General features: G+C 42.6%; 2 protein-coding genes across 2 annotated transcripts in view; both read left to right on the top strand.

Moving 5' to 3' along the window:
- Nucleotides 1–1,849: 1,849 nt before the first annotated feature.
- ITGA1 (integrin subunit alpha 1) overlaps nt 1,850–14,026 on the top strand; it is a 74,470-nt gene continuing 62,293 nt past the window's right edge. The window contains exon 1 of the mRNA XM_090132673.1: nt 1,850–2,051. Coding sequence (XP_089988799.1) covers nt 2,024–2,051 — 28 coding nt within the window. The 5' untranslated portion in view covers nt 1,850–2,023. The remainder of the gene's footprint in view (nt 2,052–14,026) is intronic.
- PELO (pelota mRNA surveillance and ribosome rescue factor) lies at nt 7,731–12,715 on the top strand. Its single transcript, XM_031609449.2, has 2 exons — nt 7,731–10,172; nt 11,940–12,715. The coding sequence occupies exons 1-2, from the start codon at nt 9,447–9,449 to the stop codon at nt 12,369–12,371; spliced, it is 1,158 nt and encodes a 385-aa protein (XP_031465309.1). The 5' UTR covers nt 7,731–9,446; the 3' UTR covers nt 12,372–12,715.

The following is a 14,026-nucleotide window of genomic DNA, read 5'->3' as shown; positions in this document are numbered from 1 at the left end:
GTTATCTTGGCTGTCTCAGGCTGTCCTAATAGAGGGATGCTCCAGCCCACTAATCATCTTAGTGGCCCTCCTCTAGACCTGTTCCAACAGCTCCATGTCCTCCTTGTGCTGGGGGCTCCAGAACTGGACACAGATCCCACTCTAAGAGGGGCCCCACGAAAACAGAGTAAATAGAAGGGCAGAATCACCTCCCTCGACCAGCAATCTGCTCATGTTTCTCCTGATGCAATCCAGGATACGGTTGGCCTTATGGGCTGCAAGCACACATTGCTGGCTCACGCTGAGTCTTTCGTCAACCAATATTCCCAAATCCTTCTCCTCAGGGCTGCTTTCAAGCCATTCTCTGTCCAGCCTGTATCATGCTTGGGATTGCCCTTGCTCAGGTGCAGAACCTTGCACTTGGCCTTGTTCAGTTTCATGAGGTTGGTATGGGCCCATATCTCAAGCCTGTCCAGGTCCCTCTGGATGGCATCCCTTGCTTCTAGCGTGTGAACTGCAACGCTTAGCTTGGTGTCGTCTGCACACTTGCTGAGGGTGCACTTGATTCCACTGTCCATGTCACCTACAAAGATGACAAATAACACCGCTGTGAACTCCGATCCTTGAGGTACCCCACTCGTCACCGGTCTCCACTTGGACATGTAGCCATTGACAACAACTCTCTGAGTGCGATCATCCAGCCAATTCCTTATCCACTGAGTGGTCCATCCATCAAATCCATTTTTCTCCTGTTTTGAGACAAGGATGTCATGTGGGGCAGTATCAAATGCTTTGCACAAGTCCACATGGACAATATCAGTTGCTCCTCCTTTACCCACTGATTCTGTAACTCCATTAAAAAAGGCCACTAAGTTTGTCAGGCATGACTAGTCCTTGGTGAAGTCATGTTGGTTTCCACCAATCACCTCATCTTTATTTTCCATGTGCCTTAGCAGGGTCTTCAGGAGGATCCGCTCCATGATCTTGTCAGGCATAGAGATGAGATTGACTGGCCTGTAGTTCCCTGGATTTCCTTTTTTCCCTTCTTGAAAATGGAGGTTATGTTTCCTCCCTTCAATCAGTTGGAACTTCACCAGACTGTCACAACCATTCAAATGTGGATAGTGGCTTGGCAACTTTGTCTGCCAGTTTCCTCAGAACCTGTGGATGGATCTCTTTGGGTCCCATGGACTTGTGCACCTTCAGATTCTTTATTTAGATGGTCTCAAACCGGATCTTCACTTACAGTGGGCAGATCTTCTTCCTCCACATTCTTACCACTGCTTTCTGCAACTTGGGTGGTGTGGCTAGAGCCCTTCCCAATGAAGACTGCAGTAATGCAATGCCATACAAATGTCCACCAGACAAGGACAAAGGCAGTTGCATGGTATTTCCCTAGTACACAGTATAGAGGGGCACAAAGATTTGGGAAAATTGCCCTCTGGGAAGTTAATGCATCTCCAGAGCTGCAGAAAAGAAAAATTAAATTTGACCTGTACGCAGAAATGCTTTTCTTCTGCTGAGAAGGGGGGGAGAGGTGACAATGAAGCATGCCCAGGTCTCTCCTGTCCTACTGAGAGGGGGTTGGCCATTGGGAGGCATTATTAATTAATTACAAGCCGGCAGATGCCCCTTTAAGGTCTGCTCTGCTCTCCAGCGGCTGTAGCTGGAGACTTAGAAGGGGATAGGGTTGGCTTTATTTGTACATCTTAGCGCTGGGTTAAGAGAAGGGGGGTGGTTTCCAACGCTCAGAGGTCTTTGGTGGCTTAGGTGGGAGGAAAGTTTTGCGCGGCGTTAGTGGGGGGAGAAGCAAAATTCCTTTAGATGTGAAGGAAAAAAAAAAAAAAAAAAAAAAAAAAAGCCGTAAAGACTGAATAACAAACAGGAAATGCCTAACTCGGCTGCGAGGCGGACGGGAGGCGCAGAGCGCTGAACTCCACTCGCAGCACAGCCACTGCCGGGCGTGCCGGCGGCAGGATCGCTCCCGTCGATCGCTCCTATCTCGGCCCCGGGCTCCCGGCCCGTGGCTCGCAGGAGCCCAGGCATGGCTGCCTCCTACTGGATGCTGACAGGTGAGGAAAGCCCCTCTCTTACTTTGAAAACCCTGGTCCGGGCAGCAGTCCTCCTTTCTTCGGGAGGGGGAAAAAAATGTGGGGTTCTGGCACTCCAGGATCGAGTTCCCCTTGCCTCTGGTCCTTCGCTCTTTTCCTGCCTGCCTGCCCCGGGAATGCTTTGCTCCATCTAGCCCTCCTGCAGGAGTTCATGAGGTACTACTTCGGGTTTTTTGTCTGGGAACTTTGATTCCGACAACAATCATTCAGTCGTGTGGGGGAAAGAAAAGTGCTGCTAGATGAAGATGAATGGGTGAGAAGAAATACTGTAATTGGCACTGACTTGGGAAAATAAATGCACCCTGCAACATTTTATTTATTTTTTTTTTTTAGAGTAGCTTTTCTATTTTCCTCCTATTAGATACAAAGATATCATGTATGGTAAAGGGGAATGTAAGGAAACAGTTAACTACCCGGTTAACTTGAGAAAAAATGAGTTCATCCGGAACTGAAATATGTAATATTGCCTTTTAGGGTTTCATTTATTGTTAGGGATTTACTTTCTTTTTCAGTAAAACAAGTATGACAAGAAACATTTCTTCCCCCTCCCCCAGTAATTATGTCTGTAGTAATGCTTTGGAACTAGAATCAGGGAAATCCAAGGAATGGGAAAGAGTGTAAGGCAATACGGGATTCATGTGCTTAGAAACTTTGACACAGAACTCCCTAGCAGCTCTTCAGCTAGCAACTAGAACACAGTGAACCTGAATCAGTACAGAGGAAGAAATCCATTTCATAAGAATAATCAAAATGCAGGCAGCAGTAAGTGGGGAAAAGGCAAGACAAGGTTTTTTTCCTCTTCACTGTGCTTATTGTGCAAGAAATAACTGGTATGTGAACATGTGGGAATTCTGCACTGTGCAATATTTAGCTCTTGTTCATAGATGTCATTATTATTTGTACTACACAACAATATTCACCAAAATGTGTTTGTCATTCTTTAAAGAGGTCTGCTTTACTCAGTGGCAACTGAGTAGTGCCACATTTAGTGTGCCACTTCTTTTTCAGATTTTCAAAGCTGCCACTGGTAATACCATTGAATAATTTAGTAAAGTAGTAAAGTACTTTAATTAAGTAAAGGAAAAAAAAAAAAAAAAAGAGGTGTATTGTCAAATAGGAGTGCATCTCAAGGATGGCCCTGACCAACTCCATTAGTAGTTGGTGTGAAAGAGAATACGCTTATAAAAAAGCTAAGGCATTACAGATAAGAGGAACAGGATTCAAAGCATCTCAGGTAAATAAGAGAGAATGTCATATATAAATGGAACAATGTCAGAAAAATGCAGACAAGGGGATTTAAAATTACAGCAGAATAATAATACAAATTAATTACATGCTCTTTTTTAGAAGGGGAAAAATAAAGCAAATACTATCATAGAATCATTGAATGATTTGAGTTGGAAGAGACCTTTAAGATCATCTAGTTCCAACCACCTGCTATTGGCAGGAACACCTCCCACTAGACCAGGTTGCTCAAAGCCCTGTCCAGTCTGGCCTTGAATGCCTTCAGGGAGGGGGCATCCACAGCCTTGCCTGTTCTAATGTGTCACCACCCTCACAATAAATAATCTCTACCAGATTATTTATTTATATAATCTCTATCCAGTCTAAATCTACCCTGTTCCAGTTTAAAGCCATTTTTCCATCCTGTCGCTACTTACCCTTATAAAAGTCCCTCCCCAGCCTTCCTGTAGGCCCCTTCCTGGGTACTGGAAGGTTGCTATTAGGTCTCCTTGGAGCCCTCTCTTCTCTAGGCAGAAGAGCCCAGCTCTCTCAGCCTGTCCTAATAGAGAGGTGCTCCAGCCCACTAATCATCTTAGTGGCCCTCCTCTAGACCTGTTCCAACAGCTCCATGTCCTCCTTGTGCTGGGGGCTCCAGAACTGGACACTGACCCCACTCTAAGAGGGGTCCCACGAAAACAGAGTAAATAGAAGGGCAGAATAACCTCCCTCGACCAGCAATCTGCTCGTGTTTCTCCTGATGCAATCCAGGATACGGTTGGCCTTATGGGCTGCAAGCACACATTGCTGGCTCACGCTGAGTCTTTCGTCAACCAATATTCCCAAATCCTTCTCCTCAGGGCTGCTTTCAAGCCATTCTCTGTCCAGCCTGTATCATGCTTGGGATTGCCCTTGCTCAGGTGCAGAACCTTGCACTTGGCCTTGTTCAGTTTCATGAGGTTGGTATGGGCCCATATCTCAAGCCTGTCCAGGTCCCTCTGGATGGCATCCCTTGCTTCTAGCGTGTGAACTGCAACGCTTAGCTTGGTGTCGTCTGCACACTTGCTGAGGGTGCAATTGATTCCACTGTCCATGTCACCTACAAAGATGACAAATAACACTGCTGTGAACTCCGATCCTTGAGGTACCCCACTCGTCACCGGTCTCCACTTGGACATGTAGCCGTTGACAACAACTCTCTGAGTGCGGTCCTCATTTTCCTTATTTTTCTAGCATGCACTAGAAGTCAAAACCATGCTAGAGTAAAGGAAAAGTATGGGAGTGTATGTTTGTGTATTCATACTGACTTTGTTTTTAGTTAACTCAGTATTTGCCAGGACTCTAAAAACCCAGAGGTAAAGGAAGCCAGAGAAATGCAAATAAACAGACAAGAATGCACAGAGAAGTCACAAGCCTGACCTGGATGAAAGGAAAGAGAATCCTCAGCAAGTGTGCTGATGATATGAAGGTAGGAGGAGTGGCTTACACACTGGAAGGCTATATTGCCATTCAGCATGATCTGGCCAGGCTGAAAGTTGGGTGGAGACAAACTTTATGAGGTTCAGCAAGGAGATGTGTAGAGTCCTTTACCTGGGGAGGAATAACAGCGTGTATCTGTACAAGTTTCAGGACAACTAAGGACAACCTGCTGGAAAGGAACTCTGTAGAGAAGGACGCGGGAATCCCAGCAGACAACAGGTTGACCATGAGCCAGTGTGTCCTTGTGGCCAAGAAGGCCAATGGTATCCTTAGGGTGAATTTAAAAGAGCGCGACCAAGTTGAGATGGGGTTTTCTCCCCCTCTATTTTGCCACTATGAGGTCACATGTGGAATACTGTGTCCAGGTCTGAGCTTCAGAATAGACAAGAAGCTTACAGAAAGAGTCTAGTGAAGGGCCACAAAGATGATTAGGGGCCTGGAATAACTCCACCCTTACATGGATAGGATGTGAAACCTGGGACTGTTCAGACTGGAAAAGAGAAGACTGATGGGAGATATTATTAATCTTATAGATATCTACAGAGTGAGTGTCAAGCAGGTAGAGCCAGGCTCTTTCCAGTGGTACCCAGTGACAGGTCCAGGGGCAGCAGGCACAAACTGCAACACAGGAAGTTCCATGCAAAGATGAGGAAAAGCTTGTTTATTTTGAGAGTGATGGAACACTGGAACCAGCTGCCCAGAGAGACTGGTGTCTCCTTCTCTAGAGATAATCAAAACCCACCTGGGCTCTTTCCTATGTGCGGAATCTGCTTTAGACTGGACTGGCTGATCACCAGAGGTCCCTTCCAATCCCTACAGTTCTGTGATAAGAATTGAGGAAATGCAATCAATGAAAAAAGACTGAATAAATTAGGCTTGTTTATGTAAGAGAGAGAAAATGGCAAGCTGTTGAGTGTTTCAAATCTATGTTTTTACACAGTACTATTATATAAGAATATTTTTCCAAATGTCAGTGTTCCTTTTCTTTCATGAGAGCAGTAGCTCTATAAACCAACATATTCAATATATAAAGTCTAATATAAAGTGTTTATGCACTTGGTTTTCTATGTCCAACAGAGAACAAGATAACTTACTGGGTAAAAAAAAAAAAAAAAGGAATATTCAGAAGAATTTTAGTACTCATCGGGTATTGATAGAATTCCTGGAGTAGATTACTTAAAAAAGACCTCCATTATCTCCTTCAAGTTTTTATAATGTTGGATTAACACTTGCCAGGGTTGGTTAAGGTTTTTTTCACCTGGCTTCAGTGTATGTGGTTTCAGTAGGGATCTGCTGCAATTTCCACAGGCTCTCATTAAAATATGATGAAGGAAGAAACCTAGCCAAAGGAGTTCCATTATTTTTGATAATTCTTCAGTTATATTCTTATCCTTATCCTGCTACTTTCTGGAATTTTTTCTCTCCTCACTGGTGATAATCATGTTGTTGGTATTAAATAAGAGTACTATACTTGTCTTTATAATACAAAAGACCAGTAATCAAAAAGAAATAGCTGTAGAACTACATTTCCACAGAAAAGGAAGGAGTCCTGAAACTGCACAAGCAGGACTTGGGATGGGGAAAAAGAATGAAAACTGATTTTTTACCAATTTTACTCTCTACTTTCATCTTCATTTGCTCTTACAACATCCTTAAATCTCTCAGCAGAGTTCTCCCTGTATTTGATAATCTTTCTCACTAGTTCTTTTTGTCCAGAACTTTAATGTTTTTTGCATGATTCTACCTATAACAGAAGTGGTGGTGGCAGGTGGTGGATCAGGTTAGGTGTCATAGGAACAACACCTGTCTGACTAATACATCACGTCTTCATAAGGTAGATGATCAAAACTTGAAGATAAAGGATTGTGTGTCTTAAATGTGTTCAGTGCCTTATAATACTCCTATAAGTATTTGCTTGCCACCATTCTTGTTTTGCATTGCACTCAGAAAGGCAGTTAAAATGGATGATAAATTGCTGCAATTACTATATGTTAGTACTTTTTTAAGTGATAAACAGAAAGAACTCAGATACGACATCTTAGCTTAGTTTTTCAACAAGACTGGAACACACCATAAAATTTAAAACTTGACTCTGCGGAGGTTAACTTCATAGCTCTCTGTAACATGAACAAAATTAGTATGCACTTATGGACTTAGTTGTATGTGCTTAAACTTTTGGAGTCGATGTCTTTCTTCTGCTGCTTTTTCTCTAATATTCAAACAAATAAGAATATTCAGTAATTACTTTTCACCAGAGTAGGCAGAGCATATTCATCTAATAAATGTTTTCCTTTATAAGTGACAATGGGCTTGCTAATTTTAGATAACGCCATTTAAGTTTACAGTTGCTACTAAATACTTGTGGAACATTGTTCCCAACTGTATAAAATCTCATTATTTATTTGAGAAAGTATTTAAGCACATCTCAAAATGCCTCTACAGCAACAAATTAATATGTTGAGAGGTAACTTTATTGAGTGTTTGTTGGTATGGTTGTTACTTTTATACAGCATTTGTGCTGCATAAAATAAGTCACCTGCTTCCATGAGCTGAACACTTATTTTTTCAGGTACTAAGTTCCAACTTGCAAACTCTCTGAAATGTGTAGCATCTCTAAGGATGTAAGGCTGCTCATTAAAATTAAACTAGAACCAACAAGTGGAAAAAATTTTGTAAAAGCAAGGCAGTAAAGGAAGAAAAATAAATACCAATGTGGAATGCGAATATACGCTATATATATTTTTATTGACAAAATAGTGTGAGGTCTACCCTTGCAATTTCCTAACTGCAAAGAATGTAAAGAAAACTCACCATAAGTATAGCATTTGCATAGACAAATGAAAGGAATTCCTGAGAAGCTAAATGCAGTCTCCACCTAAACCACAAAATGTTAATACAAATTATGAGTATGTACAAGCCCAAATTAAATAAATAGTTATGTGTATGCTTATGTTTTATTCCCTTGGGTGGTCCAGTTTCCTTCTGTGAAAGTACTCATGCTAACAGTTAGAATGTGTACTCATAGGAAGAGAGTCTGAAGTCTCATAAATAAATCCTGTTATGTAATATCTGATAAAGTTGTTTTTACATCAGTATCAAGATTAGGAACACTGAATGCATGTCCCTGGGCCAGATATGAGTTCAGTGTCCTGTTCTAATCAGTGGCCAGTGCCAGATACTTTAGAGAAATTCCTACGATTTACAGGAGTAACAACATAATGGGAGATATGATTTTTGCTAACTCTAATCTTGTATCTCATTAAATCCTGCAGTCCAATTATTTTCCTTGTTAGGAACATTTTCTTAAGAAACTAAAGGAAACCAGAAAGTTCCTCTTAACCAGGAGGGAGGCAGCAAATTTAGAACTGTTAAGAGGATATCTCTTGCTTTTCAGATACGGCTAAGGTATAGACATTCAGAACTTACTTTATCTGCTGCAGTTGCCCTGATACACTTAGAAAGAAACATAAATTCTCTCTTATCAAATATTTTCACTTTCCAATCTTTTTTTTTTTCCATACAAAAACATCCTTTTAGTCTCCATTCTTCTCAGTTTTCCCTCATTCTTAATAAATTTGCAACACTCCTTCTGAAAACAGCGTTCAGCACTATTTTGAAATTAGCAGAATTTGCACAACAGTATCAACATTTTTTTATATCATTTCTGCTTTGTTAAACTTGTCTAGGCTGCAGATTGAGTTGTCAACATCAAAACATCAAGCTTTTTATAAACTATGGTTCTCAGAGCTGTCTCATTCTTACTGCAGCCACCAGAAGACTCAGCAAGGAGCTCAAGTTTTTGAACATGTTTGAGCATAACTGAAGGTAGGACGGACAAAGAAAGATAGTGTCAGTTCAACCAAAACCCTTAAGCTCTTTCTAAGAGTAAAGTCAAACTAGCAGTTCAGGTTTTAGTGTTACTTCGAACTGGTCTTCATTGCGGTCTGTAAATGTGATCTCTCTAGCTCTTTTGTGCCTCAGCAGACGTTAGATACCATTGCCCGTTCGATGTGATTCTGAAGTATCAGAAGCGTCCTCTTATCACAGCAAGGAAATCAGCTATTTAGCTGTACTTTTCTCACCTCCTTTATCTGTACCCATGACTTTCCACACGTACATGCCTGCAGAACTACTTAGTTGTCGTTCCCCTCCGCCTCACAGCACGGAGCAGCGCAGCACTGCCCTATTCCCGCCTCAGACTTCCTGACAGAAACCGGAGCGCTTGCGGTCTGGGCGGGAGCCGCCCCCACCTCTCCTGACGGGAGCGGGTGAGCGCGGGCGGCGTTGCGCATGCGCCAGCTCCGAATGGTTGAGTTGGCGGCGTGTGGAAGAGTTGCGCGTGCGTGCCACGCAAAAGAGCCGCCGGCCGCGCGCGTTCTGCAGGCTCCCTCTAGGACGGCTTGGGCGCATGCGCTTGGGGAGGGTGGTGGCAGACGCCACGCATGCGCACGGTGTGAGGCGAGGTGGTGGCTGGGCGGCCTGGAGGAGCCGGTCGCCGCTGCTGCGTGGAGTCCGGGTTTCGCCGCGGGGCCGCGTTCCGTCGGCGGTCGGGGATAGGCCCCTGGCTGACCGGTCAGTAGCGAGTACGTCCCGCTCGGCCCCCGCCGCTAGGCCTGCCGCCGCGGCTGAAGAGAAGGCGGGGACGGCGCCGGCAGGATGAAGCTGGTGAGGAAGGACCTGGAGAAGGATAATGCGGGGCAGGTGACGCTGATCCCCGAGGAGCCCGAGGACATGTGGCACACCTACAATCTGCTGCAGGTGGGTGACAGCCTGCGGGCCTCCACCATCCGCAAAGTGCAGACCGAGTCGTCCACGGGCAGCGTGGGCAGCAACCGCATCCGCACCACCCTCACCCTCTGCGTGGAGACCATCGACTTCGACTCGCAGGCCTGTCAGCTGCGGGTCAAAGGCACCAACATCCAGGAGAATGAGTATGTCAAGATGGGGGCCTACCACACCATCGAGCTGGAGCCTAACCGGCAGTTCACGCTGGCAAAGAAGCAGTGGGACAGCGTGGTGTTGGAGCGCATCGAGCAAGCCTGCGATCCGGCGTGGAGCGCGGATGTGGCAGCCGTGGTCATGCAGGAAGGCTTGGCTCACGTCTGCCTGGTTACCCCCAGCATGACCCTCACTCGTGCCAAGGTGGAAGTGAACATCCCCCGCAAACGGAAAGGAAACTGCAGCCAACACGACCGGGCCCTAGAGAGGTTTTACGAACAGGTGGTGCAGGCCATACAGCGGCACATCAACTTTGAAGTGGTGAAGTGTGTCCTGGTGGCCAGCCCAGGCTTCGTTCGAGAGCAGTTCTGTGATTACATGTTCCAGCAGGCAGTCAAGACTGACAACAAACTTTTACTGGAGAACAGATCCAAATTTTTACAGGTAAGTAGATACGTTGTCTTTAAAAAGTTTAAGAAGTGGATTAAGAGCTGTCATCTGTGTTAACAGAAAAGAAATGCAGGGAGGATGGGGAAATAATACCCTTATTGGAGAAAATGACTCCCACAGCATCATAAGGGATGCTGTATACAAAAGCATATTCTCATGCCTCTCAATTTACAAAGTAGTTAGGCAACATTCAGGGATTTTTCTTTCCTTGGGTAACTTCACACAGAATCACACACAGAAACCCAGAAACAGTAGTGTCCAGTTTTGGGCCCCTCCCTGCAAGAAAGACATTGAGGCCTTGGAGTGGGTTCAAAGAAGGGCAACAAAGCTGGTGAGGGGTCTGGAGCACAGGCCTTATGAGGAGCGGCTGAAGGAGCTGGGATTGTTCAGTCTGGAGAAGAGGAGGCTCAGGGGAGACCTTATTGCCCTCTGTAACTACCTGAAGGGGGGTTGTAGTGAGCTGGGGGTTTGCCTTTCCTCTTGTGTAACTGGTGATAGGACTAGAAGGAATGGCTTCAAGCTGCACCAGGGGAAATTCAGGCTGGACGTTAGGAAATACCAGTTCTCTGAAAGAGTGATCAGGCAGTGGAATGGGCTGCCCAGGGAGGTGTTGGAGTCACTGACCCTGGAGATGTTCAACGAACATTTAGGCACTGGGTTGAGGAACATGGTTTAGTGAGAACTAATGGTGGTTGTTGGATGGTTGGACTGGATGATCTTGTAGGTCATTTCCAACCTTGGTGATTCCGTGATTCTGTAATCAGTGTTTTTTTCCTAGGGTAACTTAGCATGAAGTAGAAGAAATATTGGCTTTAAATACTTAATATTTATCTATATATTAAATAATACCTAATGCACAATTAAAAGTGAAATACAAATTGAAATCAGTTTAACTGTAGTATTAATCAGCCATGCTGTATAACATGTAAATGTAGTTGCATTTTTCTTAAGGTTTTAAAAGAGGAAGGGAAGTGGTATGGGTTCGTTAATGTTGCTGTTAAGTATAGATTGTATGGACCATAACATTACTTCCTATTTTTGATTTTAGTAGTTGGTTGGGGTTTTTTGTTGGTTTTTTTTTTCTTTGCTTGTTCGTTTTTGCCTTTCACTGAAATAGGCAAAGTCAGATTGAAAAAATATAATTATATATATAATGTATATATATATAAATATATCAATAATATATATATAATTGATAAAATTCTTTTATCACTTTAGAATTGTTTCAGGCCTAATCTGTACTTTCAGAATGGGAAGGGTCCTATTCTTAATGGTCATAAAGTTTGGTAGTCTTAAATTACATTAAGAAATCTGCTCTTGCACATACAGGAAGATGATGATAATGTGTGAAAGCAAGCATAGAAATATGCAGTTACGCTGGACTTAATGCTTTTGTGCTGGATGTCTTCAATCTTAAGAGGTCATCTTCTTCTTATATGTTTTAAAATAAAGAGGGTTAAGTTTTCTCAGTATTTTGAGATGTCCTGCTTTAGGTGCCGTTAATAACAGCTTGCTTATTCAGGGAAGTTTCTGAAGAAGAGAATCATTTTTTATATATGCTTAAAATACAGTTTGTGGATTTAGGTTAAGCTTTGCATTGTAGGAGAAGAAAAGAGTTAAGAAAAGAGTTGTAGATTTCAAGGAAGAGGCAAGTTGATTATTATCAAGATCAGTATGTATTGTGGAAGCTATTTGTGATTGGCTGATCAAGAGAATTGTATGTTGTATTAAAGAAAGAATCTCTGATTTTGTTTACTCCAGGTGCATTCATCATCAGGACATAAGTATGCACTGAAGGAGGCACTTTGTGACCCAGCTGTAACTAGCCGTCTCTCTGACACTAAGGCTGCTGGTGAGGTCAAAGCTTTAGATGACTTCTATAAAATGTTGCAGCATGAGCCTGACCGGGCTTTTTATGGCCTAAAACATGTGGAAAAGGCCAATGAAGCCATGGCCATTGATACTTTGTTGATCAGTGATGAGCTCTTCCGGCACCAGGATGTGGCTACACGTGCCCGGTATGTTAAATTGGTAGATAGTGTACGGGAGAACATGGGCACAGTGCGAATTTTCTCCAGCCTTCATGTGTCTGGGGAGCAGCTTGGCCAGCTGACAGGGGTAGCAGCTATTCTGCGCTTCCCTGTTGCTGAGCTCTCTGACCAGGAGGATGAGTCTAGCTCTGAAGAGGATTGACAACAGCGCCTTCATTTCACAGTATCCCTTCCAACTGACATCAAAATGACACTAAAAGTCATCCCTAAATACGATGTGCAGATGTACCATGATATGTAACTTAAGTTTTTCATAGTATTTCTTATACTATGTGTTTCTTCTCATCACATGTCTATTCCATGGTGAAGATGATTGGAATGCTGAGATCTAGGGCTGACTGGTTTTGCAAGTTACACCCTGGATCTCCAGCAGTACCAGAAACAGATATCAGACCCCAAAGATGCTTGTTCTTCATGTTAAGGCAAACTGTCAGCTTATTCTTTTTGGAATGTGTATGAAAAGATAATAAACCATGAAGCAGAAAACTGTGTCAGACTCTTTATTTTAACTCAAATGTTTGAAAACAGTATTACCAATAGAAAATCTATCATGTAAGACAGCCAAACTATACGTGGTCTTCTTAGGAACTCGTTTACCATATCTTAAAAAGAAAGGTTGAGAAATGGGATCATCTATTTGAGGCTTTCTGTGAAATGTTTGAAGCAATCTTTCAGAAACTTGACTCATTCGAGTAACAGTTTTCTCTTTAATGTGACAGTAGATGCCTGACAGATTGTAAAGCTCAGTGTATCTGTTTCAGTTGTCTTTCCAAGCACTCTTTGGGAAATTGTTTGAGGGGATGCGGGAGGAGGTAGACGGGATAGTTGTCACTGACTGTGTTCTGATGAATTGGCACTGAAACTAGTACCCAGTTCTAAGCAGCCATGTGAATATATGAGTAAGGTTTATAAAGCCAGGTCCCTAGTTTTTATTAGGAATTTTTTTACAACAAACAATAGAAATAATTTCATAATCTGTTACCTGTTTAAAAACGCATGCATTACAATGTGAAGATAAAAATCAGAGACTTATAAATAGAATTTTAGCTTAAGACAATGACATAAAATTATTTTATTTGTTTAGTGAAAGCCACAATAAGTTTTATTTCTTCACTTGAACAATGAGATCTTAGGGTGAAGAAGCACAAGCTGCTTTCAGATGCTGATGTGCATAGGCATGTGAAATTGACCCTAGAATATTGTTTGTTTAGTTTAAAGCAGTGTGTGGTGATGAAGGTGGTGGGTGTAAATAACATTCCTTGTTTAAATGTGGCAGTGGAGGAGGGAACTGGAGACTGCCTAAAAATAAATTTCATTTGGAAAAACCGCAGAACAAATAACAAAAACCTGAAAGTTTTCTGCTGGAATAAATAGGAAAAGAAAGTAACAGTGCTCTCAGTGCTGACCTGTGCCAGCTCTGTGAATTTTATATTAAGTATTGCTAAGTCACATAAACTGAAACACCAGCCTTCACTTGTTGATAGGAAGTTGTACTGAGTTGAAAGCCGTCAAACGGGAAAAGACAAGCTATGGAGTAGTTTGGTATTTTTTCAGACCAAATTTAAGACTGTTATTCCATTCTTAAAAAGAAAATTGTGGAAAATTTTTAGTGTATACTTTTGTAAGAAAATTACAATGGCAGTTTTTTTTAAGTCTGTGTTTACCTTCTATGTTATGGTAGTGTACACAAATGCATAAAAGAGGAAAGGCAAGCATCTGGTTAAAAAAAAAAAAAAAACACCATAGTGTTAGTGTTTTGTTGGGTTTTTTTGTTTTTTTTGTTTTTTTGTAATTAAG

Source organism: Phasianus colchicus, chromosome Z (genome assembly GCF_987193195.1).
Source record: "Phasianus colchicus chromosome Z, bPhaCol1.hap1.1, whole genome shotgun sequence".
In the NCBI taxonomy this organism is placed as follows: domain Eukaryota; kingdom Metazoa; phylum Chordata; class Aves; order Galliformes; family Phasianidae; genus Phasianus; species Phasianus colchicus.
Note: the sequence above shows the minus strand (reverse complement) of the source record. Positions and strands in the feature narration are given on the sequence as shown.

Excerpts from the sequence above, each read along its gene's own strand:
- PELO (XM_031609449.2), top strand. The coding sequence starts at position 9,447 with ATGAAGCTGGTGAGGAAGGACCTGGAGAAGGATAATGCGGGGCAGGTG. Across the intron at positions 10,173-11,939 it reads ACAGATCCAAATTTTTACAG|GTGCATTCATCATCAGGACA; the intron begins GTAAGTAGATAC and ends TGTTTACTCCAG.